Source organism: Giraffa tippelskirchi, chromosome 2 (genome assembly GCF_054371585.1).
Source record: "Giraffa tippelskirchi isolate mGirTip1 chromosome 2, T2T-mGirTip1v1.2.pri, whole genome shotgun sequence".
Lineage (NCBI taxonomy): Eukaryota > Metazoa > Chordata > Mammalia > Artiodactyla > Giraffidae > Giraffa > Giraffa tippelskirchi.
The window spans coordinates 90,458,146-90,481,990 of NC_137276.1; the positions used below are offsets into that span (position 1 = coordinate 90,458,146).

General features: G+C 39.3%; 1 protein-coding gene across 6 annotated transcripts in view; it reads left to right on the forward strand.

Moving 5' to 3' along the window:
* Positions 1–23,845, forward strand: part of SLC9A9 (solute carrier family 9 member A9) — a 634,995-nt gene that overhangs the window by 35,633 nt on the left and 575,517 nt on the right. For all 6 annotated transcript variants that reach the window (XM_081569480.1, XM_081569481.1, XM_081569477.1 and 3 more), the window contains exons 3-4: positions 18,478–18,555; positions 20,054–20,130. In XM_081569480.1, the coding sequence (XP_081425606.1) occupies positions 18,478–18,555; positions 20,054–20,130 (155 nt within the window). The remainder of the gene's footprint in view (positions 1–18,477; positions 18,556–20,053; positions 20,131–23,845) is intronic.

The following is a 23,845-nucleotide window of genomic DNA, read 5'->3' on the forward strand; positions in this document are numbered from 1 at the left end:
TAGCAAAAGGAATTTAGATCAGCATACTCTATATCCCAGATAATTTTATTTAGGGTGCTACCGTTCAGGGGCCTTGTTGATTTGAGGTTTCAGAATGATCTATTTTAGAAGGAAATCGGGAAAGGCCTTTTGCTTAAGTCATAGAAAATAAGAAGAGGTTTTTTATAGTAAACATCAGAAAGACAGATATCTTTAAGGTGAGCGCTGAGGCAGCCTTCCGAGAATCCCTGAGGCCTGAGAAGCCGTGCTCAATCATTCCTCTTTCCCATGACTCTGTCATGGGTGGGATCTCGTGGGCTGGCTCCCGGCACTTAAAGAAGCTGTGCATTTAACTGGCTTGTCTCCTGATGCTATTTAAGCCCGTCTTGTGTTAGGGGTCTCCCAGCTGCTCCTCTCAGATCCATTTTTAGTTACACTAAGTCTCCTACATACAATCCTACAAGTTGTGAGCTTTCAAAGATGTGTATGCGCGTTTGTGTGTCCAATCATGTAAGTTAGTTCATGTGTCTGGTGTACATTGTCACGTGTGTACATCCTCTGCCAGAGATTGTGCTTTTGTATACTTTATGGTACTGTAGAGAGTATAGTAGTACAGTATCTTTATGTCAAGCCCAGGATGTCTGTAAGCAAGTGTAAAAACAGCAGTGATGTATCTGATACTACTGTGCTTTTCAGGGTACTGTACTGTAAGAGTAAAAATGTTTGATTTTTTGTGCTCGTTTGTTTATGTATTATTTGGGTTTATGTATTATTTGGACCTACATTACGTAGGTCATGTGCTCAAGAAGAGTACCCAAATGATGAGTTAACACACAGCTGAAGTAAAAGAACGCAGTGGAGTACTAGAACAGGCTTGTCTGTTCTCTGAGAGCTGATTATTTCTTTAATATCCGGAATTTTATAGGCCAGTTGATCAAACATTGGCAGCTTGAAAAGGGTCATGGTGGGAGTATTTAGAAACCGTCAACTGTTGCAAATCCAGGCTTGTAGGCTTTTTCCTACAAAAAATGTGGTATGATTTACTAGCATACCACTGAATATATGCCTACTCTTTGCATTTTTAGAAGAACTGGAAATATCCACGTGTGTACATCCTCTGCCAGAGATTGTGCTTTTGTATACTTTATGGTACTGTAGAGAGTATAGTAGTACAGTATCTTTATGTCAAGCCCAGGATGTCTGTAAGCAAGTGTAAAAACAGCAGTGATGTATCTGATACTACTGTGCTTTTCAGGGTACTGTACTGTAAGAGTAAAAATGTTTGATTTTTTGTGCTCATTTGTTTATGTATTATTTGGGTGAAAAGTATTATAAATCTATTACGGTACAGTACTATACAGCTGGCTGTGGTAGTTGGGCATGTATGTGCTGTGTGCTCAGTTATGTCTGACTCTTTGCAATCTCATGGACCATAGCCCACCAGGCTCCTCTGTCCATCGGATTCTTCAGGCAAGAATACTGGAGTGGGTTTCCATTTCCTTCTCCAGGTAGTTGGGTACCTAGACTAACTTTGTGTACTTATGAACATACTCTCAAAACAGAACTCAATTATATGTAGGTGACTTACTGTTTAAGGCTAACTGGACATGGTCTGATTTACAGAGTTCTGCCTCAGGTGGAGGTGTGTTGAGTGAGGATGTCTTACAAATTCAGTTTCTTTTACTGTTGTTGTTGTTTGTTTGTGTGACACGGCATACAGGGTCTGAGCTCCCCAGACAGGGACCAAAGCTGCACCCCCTGCAGTGGAAGTACGGTCCTAATCACTGGACCCCTAGGGAACTCCCCTCTACACCATTCATTCTGGCTATTGAGTTCCTAGAGGACTCAGAGGTAGAGTTTAGTGAGCAGGATGGCTATGTGAGCTTGAGCTCAAAATCTTATGAATGGAAGAGGAAGGAAAGCTGAGAAGGCCAAGGGAGAAGTTAAGCTATGATGCAGGCCTGACAATTTGGTCTGACTCCTTGGCAAGTTCTAAAGTCAGAATGGCTCTTCAGAGTCCTCTGCCGTCGGGCTGAGATGACCTGGACTCTAAAACACCAAATCCTTTTGTCTTTGGATGTGGGCCCCTCTGGAAAGGGCATGACTTTGTGTGAGGCAGTTCTTTTCAGTCTTACCAATCTCTGAAGGGACTGACATTCTAAGCAGCAGAGGTGACAAGGCCTTCATTGGAGGAAAAGCCCACTAGCTAACATATTGTAACCCTAATAGGGGAGGAAAATCTTTCGTTCTACCTGTCTAGGTTTTTGCCTTAGGGCCCTTGTAACAAAAGACAGATTAACAAGAGAACACACAGTTGTTTATTTCATATATGTCTGAGAGAAATCTAGAGAATGAGTAATCCAAAGAGATGGCTTAGAATTCAGGCTTCAATAGCATCCTCAGCTAAGATAAAGAAAAGTGTATAGGGGAGGCAAGTTTTAGCAAGGTGACCTGGAAATGTCTGGTAAACAAGGGTAAAACTGTTGTGCAGATTTAAGTCTAGGCCTTTTTTATTGATAAATTTCAGATGATTTAGACTTATCTTTCTCTTCCTGGTATCAAGAAGGAGACACCCTTACAAATGGAGATTCCCTTTATGTTAATTTCCCTTGCTTTTGTTGTTGTCCAGTTGCCCAGTTGTATCTGACTGTTTGCGACCCCATGGACTGCAGCATGCCAGGCCTCCCTGTCCTTCACCATCTCCCAGAGTTTGCCCAAGTTCATGTTCATTGCATCGGTGATGCTGTCCAGCCATCTCATCCTCTGACGCCCTCTTCTCCTTCTGCCCTTGATCTTCTCCAGCATCAGGGTCTCATCCAATGAGCTATCTGTTTGCATCAGATGACCAAAATCCTGGAGCTTCAGCTTCAGCATCAGTCCTTCTAGTGAATATTCAGGGTTAATTTCCTTTACAATTGACTGATTTGGTCTCCTTGCAGTCCAGGGGACTTGGGAGTCTTCCTGTGCACCACAGTTCCAAGGCATCAATTCTTGGGCGTTCTGCTTCTTTACAGTCCAGCTCTCACCAGCGTACGTGACCACTGGGAAGACCATAGCCTTGATTCTACCGACCTTTGTCAGCGGGGTAATGTCTCTGCTTTTCAACACACTGTCCGAGTTTGTCATCGCTTTCCTTGCAAGAAGCAATCATCTTCTGATTTCATGGTTGCAGTCACCGTCCACAGTGATTTTGGAGCCCAAAAAGAGGAAATCTGTCACTATTCCACCTTTTCCCCTTCTATTTGCCATGCAATAATGGGGCTAGATGCCATGATCTTAGTTTTAATATTTAGTCTTAAGCCGGCTCTTTCACTTTCCTCCTTTACCTTATAAAAGGGTAATTTCTAGTCTGTTTTCAGAGCATCTCCTTTGTCTGCTCTTTCTCAAAATAATCAGTTCAAAATAATTCTGTGTGTAAAGGGCAAGTTTTTTTTTGGGGGGGGTATGTAATAGATTCTGGTCTCCTATACCTTCCATAGTGTGAGAAGATTTAAATATTTACGTAGGTCATGTGCTCAAGAAGAGTACCCAAATGATGAGTTAACACACAGCTGAAGTAAAAGAATGCAGTGGAGTACTAGAACAGGCTTGTCTGTTCTCTGAGAGCTGATTATTTCTTTAATATCCAGAATTTTACAGGCCAGTTGATCAAACATTGGCAGCTTGAAAAGGGTCATGGTGGGAGTATTTAGAAACTGTCAACTGCTGCAAATCCAGGCTTGTAGGCTTTTTTCTACAAAAAAAAGTGGTATGATTTACTAGCATACCACTGAATATATGCCTACTCTTTGCATTTTTAGAAGAACTGGAAATATCCACACACCTCATGTTTCATCTCACAAAAAAAGTTTTTTCTCACATGAGGCTTGTCTTTAAATTCCACTGTTAGAGATACCTATCTTCAGCTTGAACTAACTGCTTCTAGGGTGATACGGAGAAAAGCATAAGGATTTTGTTTTAGTCCTTTTTGTCACCTAGAACAAAAATACCGTATCCTGGGTGACTTAAACAACAAACATTTATTTCTCACAGTTTTAGAAGCTGGACAGTTCAAGATCAAGTCATCAGCATATTCAGAGTCTGGTGGGAGCTAATTTCCTGATTCATAGATGGCTGTCTTCCTGCTGTGTCCTTATGTGGCAGAAAGAATGAGAGCCCTCTCAGTTTTCTTTTATAAGGACATTAATCCCCTGTATGAGAGTTCTATCCTTATGACCTAATCACCTCCCAAAGGCCCCACCTCCTAAGACCATCATCTTAGGGGTTAGATCTCAACATATGAATTTTGAGGAGACACAAATATTCAGTCCATTGCAGTTTTGCAATTACACCTTGGGCTGAATCCTATCTCTGCCACTTCTAGCACTGAGACCTTGGAGAAGTTAACCTCTCATATTTTTCTGTATAAAACAGGGATTGGTCATGCCTACTTTACAAAATGAATGAGAAAAAGTTGTTAGAAGTGCTGTAAACATTACTCTGCTTCCTTAACATCTGCCCTTGGCAAGCATGGATTTCCCCCTTGGGACAAAGTTGAAGTAGTTATGTTGAAGGAAGTTTGGTATTGTTTTTTAATGCATCATTTTTAAGGTGAATGCACTGTTTGAAAAACACATCATTTTAATTTTAAATCAAGTTGTTTGGCATCTATTTTCTGCTGATTTCAGCTCATCCCCTCTTCTTCCCCCAAATCCCCTCAAGCATGCCTGGTCCTTGCTGATTCAGCCCTTCCCTGTCCAGCTGCCCCAAGCCAGTTGCTCCCTGCTGAGGCCTTATGATGGGGAAGCTGCATGTACAGTTCAAAGCTAAGGACTGAAAAAGACAATGGAAACTCAGAAAATTATAAGGCAAAGAGAAACTCTGTGGGACTGTGATAGTCCTATAAATAATGAGGGTCAGAAAGCAGTTTCTTTTGCTTTATACTATTAAGATTGGCCAAGATGAAGATCAATTCCAGATGGAGAAGGAATCATGATGCACAGCCTTATCTTTCCTTTTGCAATCCTCACCCAGGTATTGAGGAAAGAATACTCTTGGTGAGATGAAGGACCAAGCCCTTCTCACATCCACCTGTTATTTTCTCTTCCCCTGCTGATATGAAGCCTGGAAGTCCCCTTGTCATGTTAATACCACTGCTAGTGGGGGTGATGGGAGCTAGGCAATTCACACAGCAAAGGGCAGGCCTATAGTAGCTATGTATAAGGAAATAAAGGCCAGGAGTCTGAGTGTCTAGAGTTAGGAATAGAAAACCATATCATTTGATTTTCAAGCTAGAACTCTTGCGTGTGAGTGAGGGGCATGAGTATTAATTAAATCAGGACAACAGCTACTACCTGGGACTGTTCTGGTTAAGCTGGAAGGTATAGTTACCTTAGTGAAGGGTCACAAAGGTAACAGAGGTAAGTTCATGTGTCAAGAATCTTGTTCCGAAACATAGGAGACTCTCTGGCCATTGGTGTCTAGATGCTGTAGCAATGATTTGGAAAATGTAGGTGGTCTTGATGTATTTGCAGCTAATGAGGGCACATCCAGTAGTGGAGTGGGTAACCTGAACACATAGGTGGATGGAAAATGGAATATTTTAGTTAAGAAGGTAGTCCCTGGAGCCATATTACTTGGTTCAGGTGCTACTTACCAGCTAAGTGATATTGGGTAAGATGATTGGCTTCTCTATACTTCAATTACTCGTTTGTAAAATGGGATATTCCTAACTACTTGGTAGGATAATTGTGAGTTGCAAATGAGAAATACTTGTAAAGCACTTAGAATAGTGCCTGGCTCATAGTAAGTGTTCAAAGTATACTAACTGTTAGTTTTGTTATCGTTATTGTTATCAACAAAACAATGGACTCACAATTAGAAGCTAAGATATGAGTACAAGTCTTGATGCTTACGAGGTTTGTAACTGTAAAAGTCATGTAACTCTGAGCCTTGATTCCACCTCTGTAAAAGTGGGATGTTCACAGTACTTAAACTGTTGCTGCTAAGAAAATATAAGAGTCTGTGTATGAAGGTGCTTTTAAAAAAAAATTATTACTTACTGTTATGATTAATTGACAGGTGGTAATAGCAGTCTATTAGTGAGGAAGACAGACCCTGAACTTCAGCCCTGCTTAAATGACAATAAATATGCATTCCCTTTTCAAAGATTGTTGTTATTTCCATTTTAGTCTCACCATTTTTCCATGAGGTGAACAGGTATCACCCCATGTTTCAGAAACTGAGGCTCTGAAAACTTATGTGACTTGGTCATGATTGATCTGTGGTAGAACTGGTCTTAGGACAAGGTCTTCTGACTCTGAGTTCAGTGTGCTTTCCACGATTCCATACTGCCAAGCCAAATATTTAGAATTATATAAATGTTTTATTCTAGATTCTCCACTTAAGTTTGCCTGGGTTTGTAGACAGTACCTGGGCTTCCCAGGTGGCGCTAGTAGTGAAGAATCCACCTGCCATGAGAGATACGGGTTCGATCCCTGGGTTGGGAAGATCCCCTGGCAGCCCGCTCCAGTATTCTTGCCTGGAAAATCCAATGAACAGAGAAACCTGGTGGGCTACAGTCCATAGGGTCACACAGAGTTGAACAGGACTGAAGCGACTTAGCATGCATGCACACACATAGACATTACCTACCTCCAATGAAACACCAATGCTTATATCTGTCATTTTTGCATGTATAAATTTCACAATAGTGTATTTCTAACTTCTGGAATTTCAACTACTTGAAAAGTCATCATGGTTTTGTGATATGATAGTCTCAAAATTTCTCAGTGATATTAATAATTCATGATTATCATTACAAGGAAAAATATTTGCATTCATTTTACGTTTTTTTTCTATGTGATTTAAATCAGGTGGTCTCTAAAACTTTGTAACTTGCTTTATTTATATTCAAACCCTAACCTTTCCTCAGGCTTTTTAAAATTTAGGGTAAACAGCCAATTATAAAACTTTAGGAGAAAATATATTTATGACATCAGGACAAGGAATAACTTTTTAAAGAAGTTGCCAAGAGCTGAATCAAAGTAAAAAATGGAATAAATTTTACTACATTAAAATGAAAAAAATTTGCATGAAAAAGACACCAGTGACAAAGTTTAAAAAAATGTTAAAAGGTTAAAGGAGGTAAGAGAATAGAAGAATATGTTTGAAATGTAAATAACCAAAACTGAATAGTAACCATATTGTGTGAAGAATTAATAAACAAGAAAAAGTCATACTGGGTAAAAGATATGATCCAAAAATTCATTAGAGAGATGTCACAAAAGACCAAAAAACACACAAAATATACTTATTTCATTAGTAATGGGAAATGCAAAGAAAACAGTAATATTATAGCAGCCCTGATTGGTAAAAATGGGAAATTTGTCAACACTAAGCTTTGGTTAGAATGTGGGAAAATGCTCCTATACTCTTCTATAGAGTGTAAATTGGTATGACCACTTTAAAGTAACTTCAGTCTAGTAAAGTTGAAGATTCAGCATCCAGCAATTCTACCTCTAGTATTTTCCACTTGTAGAGAACTTCACACATATATGCAAAAGCTTCAGTGCAAGAATATCTACTGCATTATTTCTAGTCATAGTGAAAAATAGAAAACAACCTAATTGCCCTAATTCTCTTGTTAGAGAAGGAAAAAAACAAGCATGATATATTTATCCTATAGAAGGCTATACTGCAGTTTAAGCAAATGGACAAGATCCACTTGTATTAATATAGATAAGTTGTAAAAAAAATTCTAAATGTAAAAAGCAGGATATAAAAAGTTGGTGTTGTGTGTTTAGTCACTTTAAGTCATGTCCAACTCTTTTGTGACCCCATGGAGTGTAGCCCACTAGGCTCCCCTGTCCATGGGATTTCCCAGGCAAGAATACTGGAGTGGGATGCCCATTTCCTTCTCCAGGGATCTTCCTGACCCAGGGATACAACCTGCGCTTCCTGCATTGCAGGCAGATTCTTTACCATTGAACCACCAAAGAATCCCATATAAAAGGCTATTTATAGCTAAATTTCTGTAAAACTTAAAGATGCACAAATAGTAATAATAATAGTATAATAATAGTAATAGTATAATAGTATAATAGTATAATAATAGTAATCATTGCTATGGAAACCTGTATATGAAGTATAAGAACACAGTCATGGAAGAAAAGAACACTCTCTAACTTCAGGGGAAGGGGGAAAGAAGGGTCTTTAACTCTGAAACATCATTTAAAACTTGTTTAAAGCAAAGTTAAATACTACATACTATACAAAAGCTACATACTATAGTATGAGTATAGTATAGAGCTCTGGTCTAGAATTTTTAAGTTCAGTGGTGCCTCTGAGTGACACTGTGACATTTCATGTGTTCCTTGAACTTTCTAGGGGACAGTATTAGGTTAGGGCTTCAAATGAAGCAGAGGAATGCTTCATTCAAAGAAAATCTGAAAACCCTTCTCAATGTGTAAAACAGGTGAAATCAAAACTGCTCAGACAGAACCTGGAGGGCAGAGCCAGAGTGGAGACCAGCACTCTTGTTCCCACGTCCCATCACCACCACTCCCTCCGCAGAGCCCAGGAATTGACAGAGATCAGTTTGCAGACCCCTAAGACAGGTGACCTCTCAGGCAGCTTCTCCCTTTGACTGCCTGTGGCACTATGTATTTCTTAACAAGAGCCTGCATGAGGTAAAGCCTGTTTCACTGAGGAGTCCCTGCCACATATAAAGGCCCAGTAGGAAACCATCTGGAGGAACGGAAGAATGCTTTTCACTGTGAATAACTATCTCCTAACTTGAAACTCCAATACTTTGGCCACCTCACACGAAGAGTTGACTCATTGGAAAAGACCCTAATGCTGGGTAGGATTGGGGGCAGGAGGAGAAGGGGACAACAGAGGGTGAGATGGTTGGATGGCATCACTGACTCGATGGACATGGGTTTGGGTAGACTCCGGGAGTTGGTGATGGACAGGGAGGCCTGGCATGCTGCAATTCATGGGGTCTCAAAGAGTCGAACATGACTGAGCGACTGAACTGAACTAAACTTGGCTGCTCCACAATTTGAAGTTTGAGAGAAAGATTTCTCCCCATTTTTTTTTTAATTAATTCATTATCTTTTTGCTGCTTACATTGCTTCCTTGGGGCTTCCCTGGTTGCTCAAACTCCTGCAGTGCAGGAGACTCAGTTCAATCCCTGGGTTGGGAAGATCCCCTGAAGAAGGGAATGGCTACCCACTAGTATTCTTGTCTGGAGAATTTCATGGACAGAGGAGTCTGTTCAGGCTACAATTCATAGGGTCTCAAAGAGTCAGATACAACTGAGTGACTAGCGCACACACACACACACACACACACACACACACACACCACTTCCTTACCTCCCTAAACTTAAGCCTTCACAATTCTTTGTCCTGATCTGCTCCCCTGCTTCCTTCTTTCTTAGCCTTTATCCTTTTGTTTTTACTTCATCCCATCTTAGAGCCAGTTATTGGACTCCTGAAAGTGCTTGACACTCAACCTCCCAAATGAAGATTCTAAACCTACTGCTTCTATATTCCCATCACTCACTTTTTCCTTTACTCCCTGTATCCATTTCTTGATTGGAATCAACTGAAAAGGATTGACAACTACTTCCTAATTATGAAATTCAAAGGATCCTCCTCGTTCCTTGAAGTTCTTTTCTTAGTCATTGATATTGGGCTGAAGAGTCAGCTGCTCCTTGGTTATTCATCCCCTCAGTCAACCAGATGCAAAAACACAGGTTCACTTTTGGCTTTCTATTTTTTGTGGTTGTTCAATTGATCAGTTGTGTCGGACTCTTTTGCCACCTCATGGACTGTGGCCCTTCAGGCTCCTCTGTCCATGGGATTTTCCAGGCAGGAATACTGAAGTGGGTTGCCATTTCCTTCTCCAGGGGATCTTCCTGACCTAGGGATTGAACCCACATCTCCTGCATTGTAGGCAGATTCTTTACTGCTGAACCACCAGGGAAGACCCTTTCTATTTTTGCTTCTCTATTTATTGAGTTTCAGGTAAGTAACAAATAATTGAGCAAAGCATATCCCAAATACAGTGCTAAGAAACTGTTTTGAAAAATTATTGCTTATCTGAAGTTCCCATTGAACTGGGTGTATTTTTACTTGCTAAATCCGACAGTCTTGTATAGGGAACAGCACTTCCTTCTTACACCACACTTCTCCTTGGTTTTCTGTGGCCCTGACCCTCATTCTGCTTGTCTCATGATTGCTCACTCACTGTCCTTCGCCATGATAGTACCACCTCTTCCCATCCCAGGGTCTGTTCTTGATCCTCTTCTCTTTCCTATAGTACTTACTCCTTCAAAGATCCCGCCTATACTCGACAAATCCTTTCCTCTATGCTGATGATTTTGAATCATTTCTCCTTGGCTCACCAGTCCCCAAGCATGTATTTCTAAGTGTTTCACAGACACCTCAGACTCAGGGAACCAAGACCTCAATTAGTCCTGAGCTTTTTTGACCCCTCTTACCTCTGCCAAGTCAGCTTCTCTTCAATAATTCTTTATTCAGCCATACTCCTAGGTGCAAAAATATGGGTTCCTTTTGGGTTTTTTATTTTTGCCTCTATATTTTACCTGCAAGCTCTGCTGAATCTCCTTGCCGTATGCCTGGCTTATTCTCAGTAAATATTGTTGAATGAATGGATGTTTCCTGGGTTTGTTTCTTTCTTTCCATTCTGTGATAACCACCTTCATTCACATTGTTGTTACCTTGTGCTCATTCTGCCAACTGTGGCTTAATAATGGTTTCCATTCAACCAGGCCAATACTGAGGGCCCTTCAAACTAATCTACCTGAGACATCTTTTTTGGGGGAATTACTTCAATTTATTTTTTGAGTAGGTAATGCATTCGTGTGGCTCACATTCAAAAAGTACAAAAGGGTATGCTGAAATCTTAAAGAAGTTATTCAGTATCATCTCTTTTGCCCATCTGAGTTTTTAGTTGATTGTATTTATTAAAACGTTTGTTGTTGCTGAGGTAGAGTTGCCCATCTGATTTTATAACTAGTTGAGACATAGATACAGCAATGAGAAAGATGGAGAGCAAAAGCTAGGTAAAATAGTGAGGCTCAGTTTGTAAGTTGGTTTGCTCATCTTTAGCCCCAGAATTAAAAAGACTTATCAAACCAGCCACAGATCCAGCTGGACAGGAAGCCTTCCCTATGTTTGGGAGGAGCTGGGGCATCCACTTTGAGCAAACAGGCTGATTTCAACATGGAGAGAGAGGAGGCTGAGACGCACACTCTCAATTTCTTTTCTCCAACTTAGATTGGTCACTTTCTGTTTCCTGGGGAGGGTGAGTGAAAGGTGAGATGAGGGCCAGGAGTGTTGAATCCTGTCCAGTGTTCCCCAGCTGATGTGCTAATGGATTACAGCTGCTCCACAGGTTTTAAATCCCTTCATCCTGGGCTGAGGATGGTCAGAGTCCAAGTCTCATCCTTTTAGCCCTGAATTGTCTTACCAGCACCCTAATTTCCCCACAGTTTCCTCCACTGACCAAATATAATCACTTTATGTGTATATGTCATGATGACAAAAATCCTGGATGCACTGCGCTAAGCAGCAGTCATCTCTGTATCTATAGATAAAAGCCAGGGTGAAAAGAGTCATCCTTCACTAAGTAAATACAGAAAAGCCTTCTCCAAGCCACCACCCTTCCTGCCACCAAGTTCTCCTCCCTGGTCTCCCCATAGACAACTGATTGTGTGTGTATATATATATATATATGTATATACATACATATATATGTATATATATATAAAACATGGTAACAGTGGTGGTTTAGTCACTAAGTTGTGTTCAACCCTTGTGACCCCATGCACTATAGCCCAACAGGCTCCTGTGTCTGTGGAATTCTCCAGGCAAATATACTAGAGTGGGTTGCCATTTCCTTCTCTGGGGGATCTTTCCAATCCAGGGATCAAACCCAGGTCTCCTGCGTTGCCCGTGAATTCTTTACCATCTGAGTCACCAGGGAAGCCCCATATATAACATATATGATAGTATATATACAATTTACAATAGTATGTGTATGCACACACACACATATATATATAACATGCAGGTAAATATTCTACAGTTCCTCCTTTTCCACACAAATCTTGGAACAGGCCAAATACTTTAACAGGCTACCCCCAGATCTCAATGTGAGGTGAAGTGAAAGTCACTCAATCATGTCTGACTCTATGCAACCCCATGGACTATACAGTCCATGGAATTCTCCAGGCTAGACTACTGGAGTAGGTAGCCTTTCCCTTCTCCAGGGGATCGTCTTAACCCAGGGATCAAACCCAGGTCTCCTGCATTGCAGGCAGATTCTTTACCAACTGGACTATCGGGGAAGCCCAAATCTCAACAACTTAGTACAATAAAGTTTATTTATTTCTTATGTTCCAAGCCACTGTGGCCTTTGCAGTCTTCTCCAGGGGCCAGTAATCATTCCCGGCTTCCTTTAACCTAGTGGCTCTGCCACTCCCTAGTATTTGGGACCTCTGCCAGATGTTCTATGGGAACTAACAATGGCAGAAAGACAGAGAACATAGGAGATCTAGGGGATTTTAGAGACCAGGGTTGGAAATTACTTATATTACTGTTATCCATACTCAACTGGTCAGATCTTTGTCATATGTCACATGTGATGACAAGGAAATGTAGTCTACGTATCTGACCAGGACAGAAAAGAAAGGGAGTGTGGTGATGGTGCTGCTGCTGCTGCTAAGTCGCTTAAGTGTCTGACTCTGTGCGACCCCAGAGACGGCAGCCCACCAGGCTTCCCCATCCCTGGGATTCTCCAGGCAAGAACACTGCAGTGGGTTGCCATTTCCGTCTCCAACACATGAAAGTGAAAAGTGAAAGTGAAGTTGCTCAGTTATGTACAACTCTTAGAGACCCCAAGGATTGCAGCCTACCAGGCTCCTCTGTCCATGGGATTTTCCAGGCAAGAATACTGAAGTCGGGTGCCATTGCCTTCTCCTGAGTGTGGTGAGGACATAGCAAGTTTTACACATGCCAGATGGACTGTTTTACACCTTGCTGTTTTAGCTTCACAACAAATTTTAGAAAGCAGCCATATCAGTTCCTAGACAGTTTCCTCAGCCTTTCTAACAGATGCATAGTATTCAGTTTTACAGATTGTAGTTGACCCTTGAAAACATAAGTTTGAACTGTGTGGGTCTACTTATGTGCAGATTTTTTCCAATAGCAAATACCACAGTCCTACCTGATCCACAGTTGGTGGAATCTGCAGAGGCAGAACCATAGATAAGTAGAAATTGCAGAAACAGAAGAAGCTCGTATACAGAGGGCCAACTGTGAGTTATACCCAGATTTTCGAGCATGAGGAGTCGGCACTCCCCTACCTTGATCAAGGGTCAGCTGTATACTGTGATTTATTTAACCAGTCTGTGGCTCAGTAATCCTCAATGTTTTCTTTCTTTCCCATTCATTCATCTGCAATGAATACTCTTGTCTTTATGTCATTCCACACATGTGCAAGCATATCTGCAGGATAAATTCTCAGATTAGGTGTTGCTGAATCAAATAGTATGGATATTTGACATTTTGATAGCTGTTGCTAAATTACCCTACTAAAAAGTTATACAAATTTATACTCCCAATAGCCATTTTATTGTTTAATCTTGCTGGGTAAAACATTTCTACTTTTCTCCATGTTTGAATGAATATTTCTGTGCCTAGTGCCTCCAATCCTCAATCCATTGCGTCAACAGTTTCTTTCATTTCAATTCAGGTGCAGTGACCATTTCTTGAGAAACAGTCAGTGTTGGGTACCACGTAGACCCCTTTACATCTCTTATTACATCTAATCATGAAAAGCAAGTCAAGGAAGTAGGCAAATTACAAATGAGGAGATGAGGCTCAGAGAGATTAAGTAGACTAAGCTCATCTAATTTGTAGGTGGTATATTTTCATTATATATTCAGAAATTATTCATCTTTTCCCCCCTCTGGTACTTCTCACACCAAAGCATAACCTAGGGCAGAGGAAAGGAAATGCTTATTCTTGTGTTGTCTAGAGCTGCCTTCCCTGAGCAAGCCAAAATTTCTTTGAAGTCTTCTATATATATTAAAAATGCATGCAAGTTTTGATTTTCACTTTTAAATATATCTGCATGCTTAAAATATTCAAAATATTTCAAACTTCTTGCTCTTAAGTATGACTGAAACTTCAGGAAGCTGCCAGTTTCCCCTTTGGCTTGGTGAACCCTGGCCCAATGCTCCCAGGGCAGACAAAGGAGCACGGTTTTGTATGTTGGTGCCCCATGGAGAGGCTTCTATTCATCCTTCAAAACCCAGCTCATGTGCTGCTCCAAGGTCAAGGCTCCCTGCAGGATCAGCAAGCCCAGATTGCTATCTGTCTTCTAGAGAACTCTGGATTGCAGCAGAGAAGGGGCTCACTCGATTTCTAATGAACAAATCATTGCAGATAAGTGAACACATTATTGTGTTAACTACTTTTATTTTTCCAAAGGAGTTGGGAACTGCCAAAATAATGAAGCCTATTTCTGAGTGCCAACCTCTCTTAAACACTCCTAAATTTTGGTTTAAGCAGTTATGTAGCCCGGTTCTCAACTGAAAAGCACACATTTAGTTTGCCCCTGCGTACACACCCAGTTCCCAGTGATATCCCTGTCACATTGATTGACACCGGGCATGCCTTTCATTTCTTCTCCTGTCTCTGGAAAAGGGACATAATTGTATCTGCCAGCTACCGTGCAGGAATGCTGTCAGAGTTGATGAAACAATGTTTTTAAAAGGCCTCTTTGGAAGTAATTTGCCACATAAATCACAGTCCCCCATTAAAGTGGTTATTTTAATGCTTATTTAGTTAGTAGTTGCATAGAACACATACTTTTTCCCAGATAATTCATATTGAGCCACTAGATGCCTTAATACTTAGGCCCAAACAGAATTTTGTATCTATAACCTTCTGATGAACTTGAGAGTTGAGCTTGGTACCTTTCCTTTCTACTCTTGGAAGTTTTCAAGTTGATTATCTCTATGAATGTATGTCTGGGCCATTCCTAGCCAAACACTAGTGCATATTTGGGATAATAGATAAAACTGCTGCATCCTTGTAGTAGTTGAACATATTGGTATTTTTCTGTCTCATACTATCGGGTATTTTAAGAATTGCATCCCAATATTTTAAAATCTCAGTTTTCATGAAGCATTCATAATTCTAACATTTGAGTTGCAGGTCTGTTGCTCCAAATTAATCATGCCTTATATAGGGTGATAAACCATCTAAAAACTGAATAGTCTGAAGTTTTAAATTCTAGTAACTGTCTATAAATGTACTGTCCCATAGTTACTAACCACAGAAAAATAAACAATTTCAGTCCCTCCGTTCCAGTAGTCTCCAGTTCAATTGCTCAATACATCATATGACCCATGGCTACTCTATTGGGCAGGACAGTAATAGAATACTCCACCATCACAGAAAGTTCTGTTGGATGGTGCTGGTCTCTAAAACTTGTATTTTAAGACTAGTGTATTTAGCTGAAAGATTTTTAACTTTCTGTCCTTCCATTTTACACCTGTCTTGGATTTTTTCCCCCTCATACTATAATGAAAAATTTTAATTGTTTGGGCTTTTAAACCAGTCTCACCTCCAAGGCCATGATTTGAACACAAAGTCTGAGGAAAATGACATGTGGAACCGCCATCTGGAGGCTGGTGCAGTGGCAGATCCAGCCATTTCTGAGAAATTATCTGGGTTTGGAGTTACTCCCAGAACTCTGATTTAGCAGTTCCTAAGCTTATAGCAAGTCTGAAAGGAACACAAATCTGTTTTGTATATACAAATAAATCCTCGTACTCTGCATGCCATTCTCAGCCTGCCAGTTTCATCTGGCTGCTCTAGAAAATATAATTCAATAGCATATTAGTTAACCTGCATTCAGGGAATGGGGCACTCTGATTATTGAAATGTTCTGGTTGAGTGATTATCCTGATTTTTTGCAGAAAAACTGCAGAGGCGAGGGATTTTCTGCCCAAGATGTTGTGCCACTGTAATCCTCTCGTCCAGATGATCCCAGATCACAGCTATATGGCTTCAACTCCTCCAGAACACAGAAATACATCTCTTTGCAAAAGCTTTCAAATATGCAATTGATAGACTCTTGAAGAGACCTCAGAAATAGATCAATAATGGTGTTTTAGATAATCTCAGAAAAAACAGTAAACTTAGAAGGAGAAGTAATCTCTTTGCCCAAATATTGCATAGTTGTAACACTTAAGAGTTCCTGACAATGGGGCAGTTTCTTCAAATCATATAACTTTACAATATTAATTCAGATATTTCATTTTCTTTAGTAAAGAATGCTTAAAAGTGCTTACTAGATGTTAGGCAATGCTGCAAGAGCTTTACAAGTATTAATTCACTTAATTTTTACAACCACCTTAGAAATTAGGTATAAAATTATTGTTTTCATCTTAAAGATGAAGAAACATGAGAGACACAAGAAAGCTATGGATGGGCCAACTGATCTACCTGAATGCTCACTGGGCCAAGAGGTTGTGGCATCAGTGAGAGAATAACCAGGCTTAGAAGTGGGCACCCAACTGAGTTACATGGCTCCTACCTTCCCAGCCTACCCCTTCCCAAATATTAGATGAGTAGAGTCAAGGGCCAGTGTGGGGAAGGGAGAAGAGGGACTCTGGCAATGCTCAATTAGGCCCAAAGTAAATAGTGGAGTTAAGAAAAACTTTTCTTAATTTTTACTTAAGTAATTCTTACCTGTGATATGTAGGGTTTTTAGGGATATAGACTTCCCTGGTGGCTCAGACGGTAAAGCATCTGCCTACAATGCTGGAGACCCAGGTTCAATCCCTGGGTCGGGAAGAGCTCCTGGAGAAGGCAATGGCAACCCACTCCAGTACTCTTGCCTGGAAAATCTCATGGACGGAGGAGCCTGGTGGGCTATAGTCCACGGGGTTGCAAAGAGTCGGACGTGACTGAGTGACTTCACTATCAATATGTATATATATATATATATATATATATATATACATACATATATAAAATTAATTACCTGGTGGCTCAGATGGTAAAGAATCTGCTTGCAATGTGGGAGACCCGGGTTTGATCTGTAGGTGGGGAAGATCCCCTGGAGAAGGGAATGGCAACCAGTGTTCTTGCCTGGAGAATTCCATGGGTAGAGGAGCCTGGTAGGCTACAGTCCATGGGGTCGCAAGAGTCAGACACAACTGAGCGACTAACATTTTCACTTTTTCATAATTCACTCCATTTTAATACATTTGACTTTCAAAGGCAATTATTTTTTTTTTTTCCCAATTTAGAAAAATATATCGAGCAATAAGCTAGCCCTGGGAGGGATGAAAGCAACACAGAATTGACCAAGGCATCATTGTGATCCTTGATGGGTTCCCAGTTTAATGGAGAAAACAGTCAAACAGAAACTGATAAACTATGTTATGAAACATATGCTACAAGGGAGGGAACAAAGTGCTGAAAGAGCACAGAAGAAAGAACAGTCGGTTTTGACTGGGGAAATCAGAGCGTGTTTCAGAGAGAAGTAGTTTTTGAGAATCAGCTTGAGAGATGAGTAAGAATTTGGGCAAAAAAGTATAGAAAGTGTAGTTGTGAGACCTGTACGTCTAAAAGATTTTGATGAGTGTTGTAATGGTAAGAAGGCCTTAGTAGAGAAATAATGAATAGCAGTGTATGTGTGTGCATGTGTGCACGTGTGTGTGTGTGTATGAGAGTGAGAGATGGAGTGTGAGAGAAGTAGAGAAGAAGAGGATGAATCTAAGAAAGGTTTTAAAGATTAAATTAGTTTTCATTTGTAGACTACTCAGCACAGAGCATGTATTGGATTCAAGAATTTCTACATCTCATTTCATCATACTTCACACTAAGGAATTTTTGCCAAGTTTATTTTAGCATTTAAGTAAAAGCCAATAAACAAATACTAGAAAAATCCTGTTTCTCTTTCAAATGTGTTTTTCCAGAGTCTGGAAAATATTTTGAACTTTGGAATAGGGTAAAGTAGGGAAAACTAAGACTAAATTTCTAAAAACGTTTTATTTGGGAAAACTTTAAATAAATCCTGTCAGAAGCTAAAATGTTTGGACACTAACAATCCCCTCAACCATAAAAAAAATAAAATAGAATAAAAGCATTTAAAATATGAAGAATAAATAACTAATCAAAATAAAAACAAAAAATTTTCTTTGCCTAGAAAGGTTTCATTCAGATTTTATGTTGTTCATATTAGCTACAGAATGGAACATAAGTTTTACATTTAAAATATTACTTTATAGTCAATCATAAATTTCTAAGTTTGCATTTTCTCTTATTTTCATCTCTGCTAATTTAATCACATTTTAATATGTCTCATACAATTTTAGCAAAGGCAACTATAACTTTTTTTAAAATTTATTTTTATTAGCCCAAAAGAGCATATTCCTAACTACACATTTGTCTTTTTTGGCAGATGACATTTGATCCAGAAATCTTCTTCAATGTTTTACTGCCACCAATTATATTTCATGCTGGATATAGTCTAAAGAAGGTAAATATACAGTGATTGTTTTCTTCTTTTATTGTTAAATAGAGAATCTTGCCAGCACTAATGAAAAAAAAAGCATCATTTTATTTTACGTGTTTACCTATTTGGTAAAAATATCATTATCTTAGATTATGTGATACAGATTCAAATCTGACATGCTTAGAATTCTTCTAAACTTGCTCTGTCCAGTATACTGATTGATAGTCATGTGTACCTATTAAGCCCTTGAAACTTGACTAGTCTGAATGAAGGTGTGCTTTAAGTGTACAATATGCACTGGATTTTACAGGCTCAGTATAAAAAAAGAATAAAATATTTCAACAATGTTTTATGTTTATTCCATCTAGAAATGATAATTTTTGAATACATTATAGTATCAACATTCATTTTACTTTTTAAAAACTTATTTTAGTATGACTACTACTAAAGTACATATGTCATTTTATTTTTTTTTAACATATGTCATTTTAAATGACATATATGGTTTACATTATATTTCTATAGGGCAATATTATTCTAGATGATTATAACCAAAGAGTTTGCTGTTAATTAACATTGAGTTTATAGAGAGAAAGTTCAGTCTCACATTTTTTTGCACTTGCAAAACATTACTTATGTGCAACCTGAACATGTACATTTCCTAAATTAGTAATTCACACCAAAGTCTACATGCTAGCCTCCCCAGGGCCACAGATGGAGGCTCCAGCCTGAATGAGTTTTGAGACACAGAGTTAATATGATTTTTTTCCTGCTGCCCACCCCTGACTCCAGAGATTCCTAGGGCTCTCCTCCCTTTGGCCTGTGGGCTTCAGCAGCCTTTACTTGTTCAGTACAGACTTAATTTTCTTGTGTACTTTGGGCTCCCTCTTGCTGTCAGTTCTGGATACTTAGCTACCACTTACAGAACTGGAAGAGAGTTTTTCCAAGCAAGCATTTGAAAAGATTTAGAAAGCTGGATTTATTCCACTCATCCTTATGCATCCCAGCCCCAAGACTAAGCATTGTTTTGTGTGATTCATTAAAATAAACTGTTGTAGGTGATTAAGGTTCCGTTTCATCACTTTCAGAAAAACAGTAAATCAGAGATCCAATAAAAGTCAAATGGCAACTTAAATCTTTTAGAACAGTATATTTAAAGTGCTAAAGGGGTTTCAGTGACAACAAAACTTCTTAAAAACTCTGTCTTCCTTTAATCATTCCAGAGTCCTGCATGACCATTGCCCTAACCCCTTCCTCCTCTCTCAGGGCCAGCCAGTTCTGGCCTGTCACTTTTCAGACGTATTTTTTCCCTATTTGTTGGAAACCTCTGTCCTTTGCAGTGTAAATCAGTTAAGTTTTCTTTGTACAACAAGGCCGGCAGCTGAGGCTCCAAAAACAAAATTGGCACCTTAACAGTGAGTAACGGGAGAGGCTGTGAAAACACATGCATTTGTTTTTATTTCTTGTTATGCTAAGAAGAAAAAATCTGATTACTATATGAAATCTGTCTTTATCTTCCCAGAGACACTTTTTTCAAAATTTGGGATCTATTTTAACATATGCCTTCTTGGGAACGGCCATCTCCTGCATCGTCATAGGGTAAGTGACATTTGGAGCTTAAGTTCCAGAAGGCTGTGGGGCCAATCTCATGTTTCCTGGCCTCACTCACACTATCTGGGTGAATTGTTGTGGGTTTTTTTTTTTTTTTTTTCCATATATCACATCTTGGCACGTTTTTCTGACTCAATTCCAAGGCTTGCATGTCTTCTGAGAAACATAAGGCTTCAAATCAAAGCAAACTAGAATTAGTTTGTTGGATTTTCTCTGTGAGTTTTGAACTTCTGACTTAGACGATGTGGCTAATTTGGTTTGAGTTATGTGAAGCACATTGCCTTTTTTGGCTTAAATAATGCATATAAGCACATTGTATTCTTTTTCCATCTTCTTTGCAGGATCTTACCTGTATTTGACAGGAGTGCAATAGTAATATATGTCAGGGGTTTTCTTTCTAAGGGAAAGTTAACAAGAGAGCAGTCTGAGACAGACATTTCTAAATATCAGCAGAGTTGTTTAATGCTGGGATGGCTTTTTGGTCAATACACTGTAGAATGCAGACTTGGTTTTTTCTCATTATATTTTATTGGTTATGCTGTGAGCCCCAGACTCTGGCTTGCAACTCATCATAAAGCAGAATGTGGTACAAAATGGTGAAGCCAATCCAATTCACTTATAATTCTATCCAATACATTAAATCTCCACTGTAGAAAACATATCCAGCTGCTCTGACTGTGATGCTGTGGATGTCTTAAATTGTCTAATACAGCCAGTTCTACCCGGAAATTTTACTGCATACAGCTGTTATATCCCTAAAACAAGAAACTGAGGCTAAAAACACACATTAGTCACTCACCCAGCCCTTCCCTTATGAAGTGTTTAGTGTGTGTCACTGGAAGGCTAAGGAGCTATCATTACTTGGACCTGAAAATGGAGAGTAGGGGGGATTATGTTGAATTCGCTCTTAAATTTTTATAGGTTCAAGCCTAGAACAACTCAGGCTACATTATATGAAAATGTCCAGCATGGTTAAGTTAGTGAGGAAGCTGAAGATTTTAACAACTGAAGCTGGAGGCTTTCAGAGATGTAGACTGGGGAGCCTCATAAAGTCTGCACAACTAAGAGGTCTATCAGCTGTTTGTGATTGAGAGTCACAGTGGATTGGATCCTTTCGGAAGCTTGTTCAAGGGAGGGCTTTTCTGTTCTGTGGGTATGCCATAGCTAAATATTCAAACTTCAAAGTTGGCAAGGGCCTCAGAGATCTGTGTGATTAAACTCTTCCTTCTGAAGATGAGAAATGTAACATCTTGAAAGGATAATTAATTGTTTCAGTCTCACCATCTGTAAGAAGTAGGACCTTGGTCAGGACAAAATTAAACACTGCTGCTCTTGATCCAGCAGCTCTTGCTATCACTCTCTCTTTATTTAACAATTTATCTTTAATTCCTACACATCCCTAATCATTGTTCCCATACATTGACTCAAGACTCTGAGATGTGTGAACTTTCAACAGATACTTACCAGTTTATAGCAAAGATTGATCTTTAGCAGTTCTATAATATGGAAATCTTAAATTTATAATAGATCTACATTCTAAACTTGTAGACAATATTATCAAATTATGGCATAATCAGTTTCATTATTACTCTGTTTCCTTGCATAACTGATTTCAAGTATACTTGTTTGTGCATTTACATAACATGCTTCTGCTATTATTAAAACTCTATGCATCTGTTCTTTAAAGCACAATATATAGTATGTGTGTGTGTATACTAGCATGCATGCATTGTATGTAATTGACTTGTTCTTAAAAACTTCAGTTCAAGAGATCCAGTAATATGTATTTATTGGAGCTGAGAAACTCTTCTAATTGATTTTTAAGGCTGCAGTTAAACATTTATAATGGAAAGTGATTTGAATAAGATGTGCAGCCCTGGCAAAACCTTTAGAACCATGTTCTTTGCTTGAACAACAAAAACTTATAGGGTGCCTTCCTAATGTGGATCATTAGATTAAAATGCGGAAGGGATAGGTAAGTGAAAGATTTTAGGATCTTATGCAGCAAGGTAAGGGAAACCCTTAAAAAGCTTTAGCTCTAGAGTGACAAGGTCAGATTTACACTTTAGGAAGGTCATTCTGGTGGCCATGTGAAGTGGGAAAAAGGCAGCAAGGGGACTATTTCTTGAGGCAATTTCCAAGCTAGGTTGGAAATGATGAGGGCTTAGTATCGGGCAGTGGCAGTAAAGGTGGATATCAAGTCATCAATTTGTTGAAATCCTGAGAGAATGAGGTCATGCAGAGCAAGTATGTGGAGTGAGAAAGGTAGGTATCTGGGCAACAGCACTATCTGAAGAAGGGGAGAGGTGCCCACAAAAGACTAAGAAGTACTGGGCCAAATAAACAGGAAGCAAACCAGCAGGCAGTGTGTCTAGAAAACAAAGAAAAAGGTAGATGGAGGGTGGACGATGTCTAACACAAGAGTAGTCATGTGGGACAGACGTAGATATCCACTGGATTCAATCCCTGGGAAATGATGGGCGACTCCACACTTATGCTATGGGCAGAAATAGAGGAAGAGCATTGGTAGGTTCAATTGTTTGGGGTACTGTATGATGAAAAACAATCATTGTTTTATGCTGCTCTCCAGATACAATTGCAAAAATTTTGGAGTGAAGTTAGTGGTGGTTTAGTCACTAAGTTATATCCAACTCTTGCGACCATATGGACTGTAGCCCACCAGGCTCCTCTGTCCATGGGGTTATCTAGGCAAGAATACTGGAGTGGGTTGCCATTTCCTTCTCCAGGGGAACTTCCTGACCCAGGGATCAAACTCACGTCTCCTACATTTGCAAGCACCTTCTTTAAAACTGAGCCACCTGGCAAGCCCCAGCTTAATTTATAGGTATGCTCAAAACATTCCATAAGCAGCACCTAAGATAAATTTTATTTATGCTTAAAGCAACTAAATTACATAATAAATCCCATGACAAACAATATGAGTCTCTTAGATAAGGAAATCCATTTCCTCCTTCAGGGGATCTTCTCAACCCAAGTCTACTGTATTACAGGTGGTCTCCTGCATTGCAGGCGCATTCTTTACTGACTGAGCCACCAGGGAAGTCCACTGAAAGAAAGGCACACACTTAAATTCAGACCAAAATGATACTTTCATAATTTGGTAACTCCCATTTTGTGAATCACTCAAATTTAAACTTAAATCTTAGAAAACAACCAGTTCTATTCTTCTGATAAATTAATAGTGATAAGAACAATACAACAAACATTTATTGAAAGCTTGATATGTACCGTGCCCCCTTTTAAAAAATGCTTTACATGGATTATTTCATTTAATCCTCCAAATAATCCTATTAAGTAGATACTATTATTACTCTCATTTAACAGTTGAGACAGCTGAGGTTCAGAGAGAATAACACAGTGTAAGTAGTAGGGCTAGTAGTAGTAACCAAATAGTTTGGCTCCTGAGTCATATTCTTCATGCTAAAAAATTGCTTTACTACTATTTTTATTAGCACTAGAAACATTTAAAATATTAAACTAAAAAATAAAATGGTAGAATAAATATTTACTAACATACCACATGTTTCTTTACTTATCCCCTTAAAAGTTCTCATAGACATGAGAGATTTTTATCAGGAATCCTATCTAAAAAGAAATCCACATTTTTAAGGGGAAGAAGGAATGCCTGAGTTTATGCAGATATATTTATATTTGGATAAAATAGGCAAGAGGAGGGATTGAG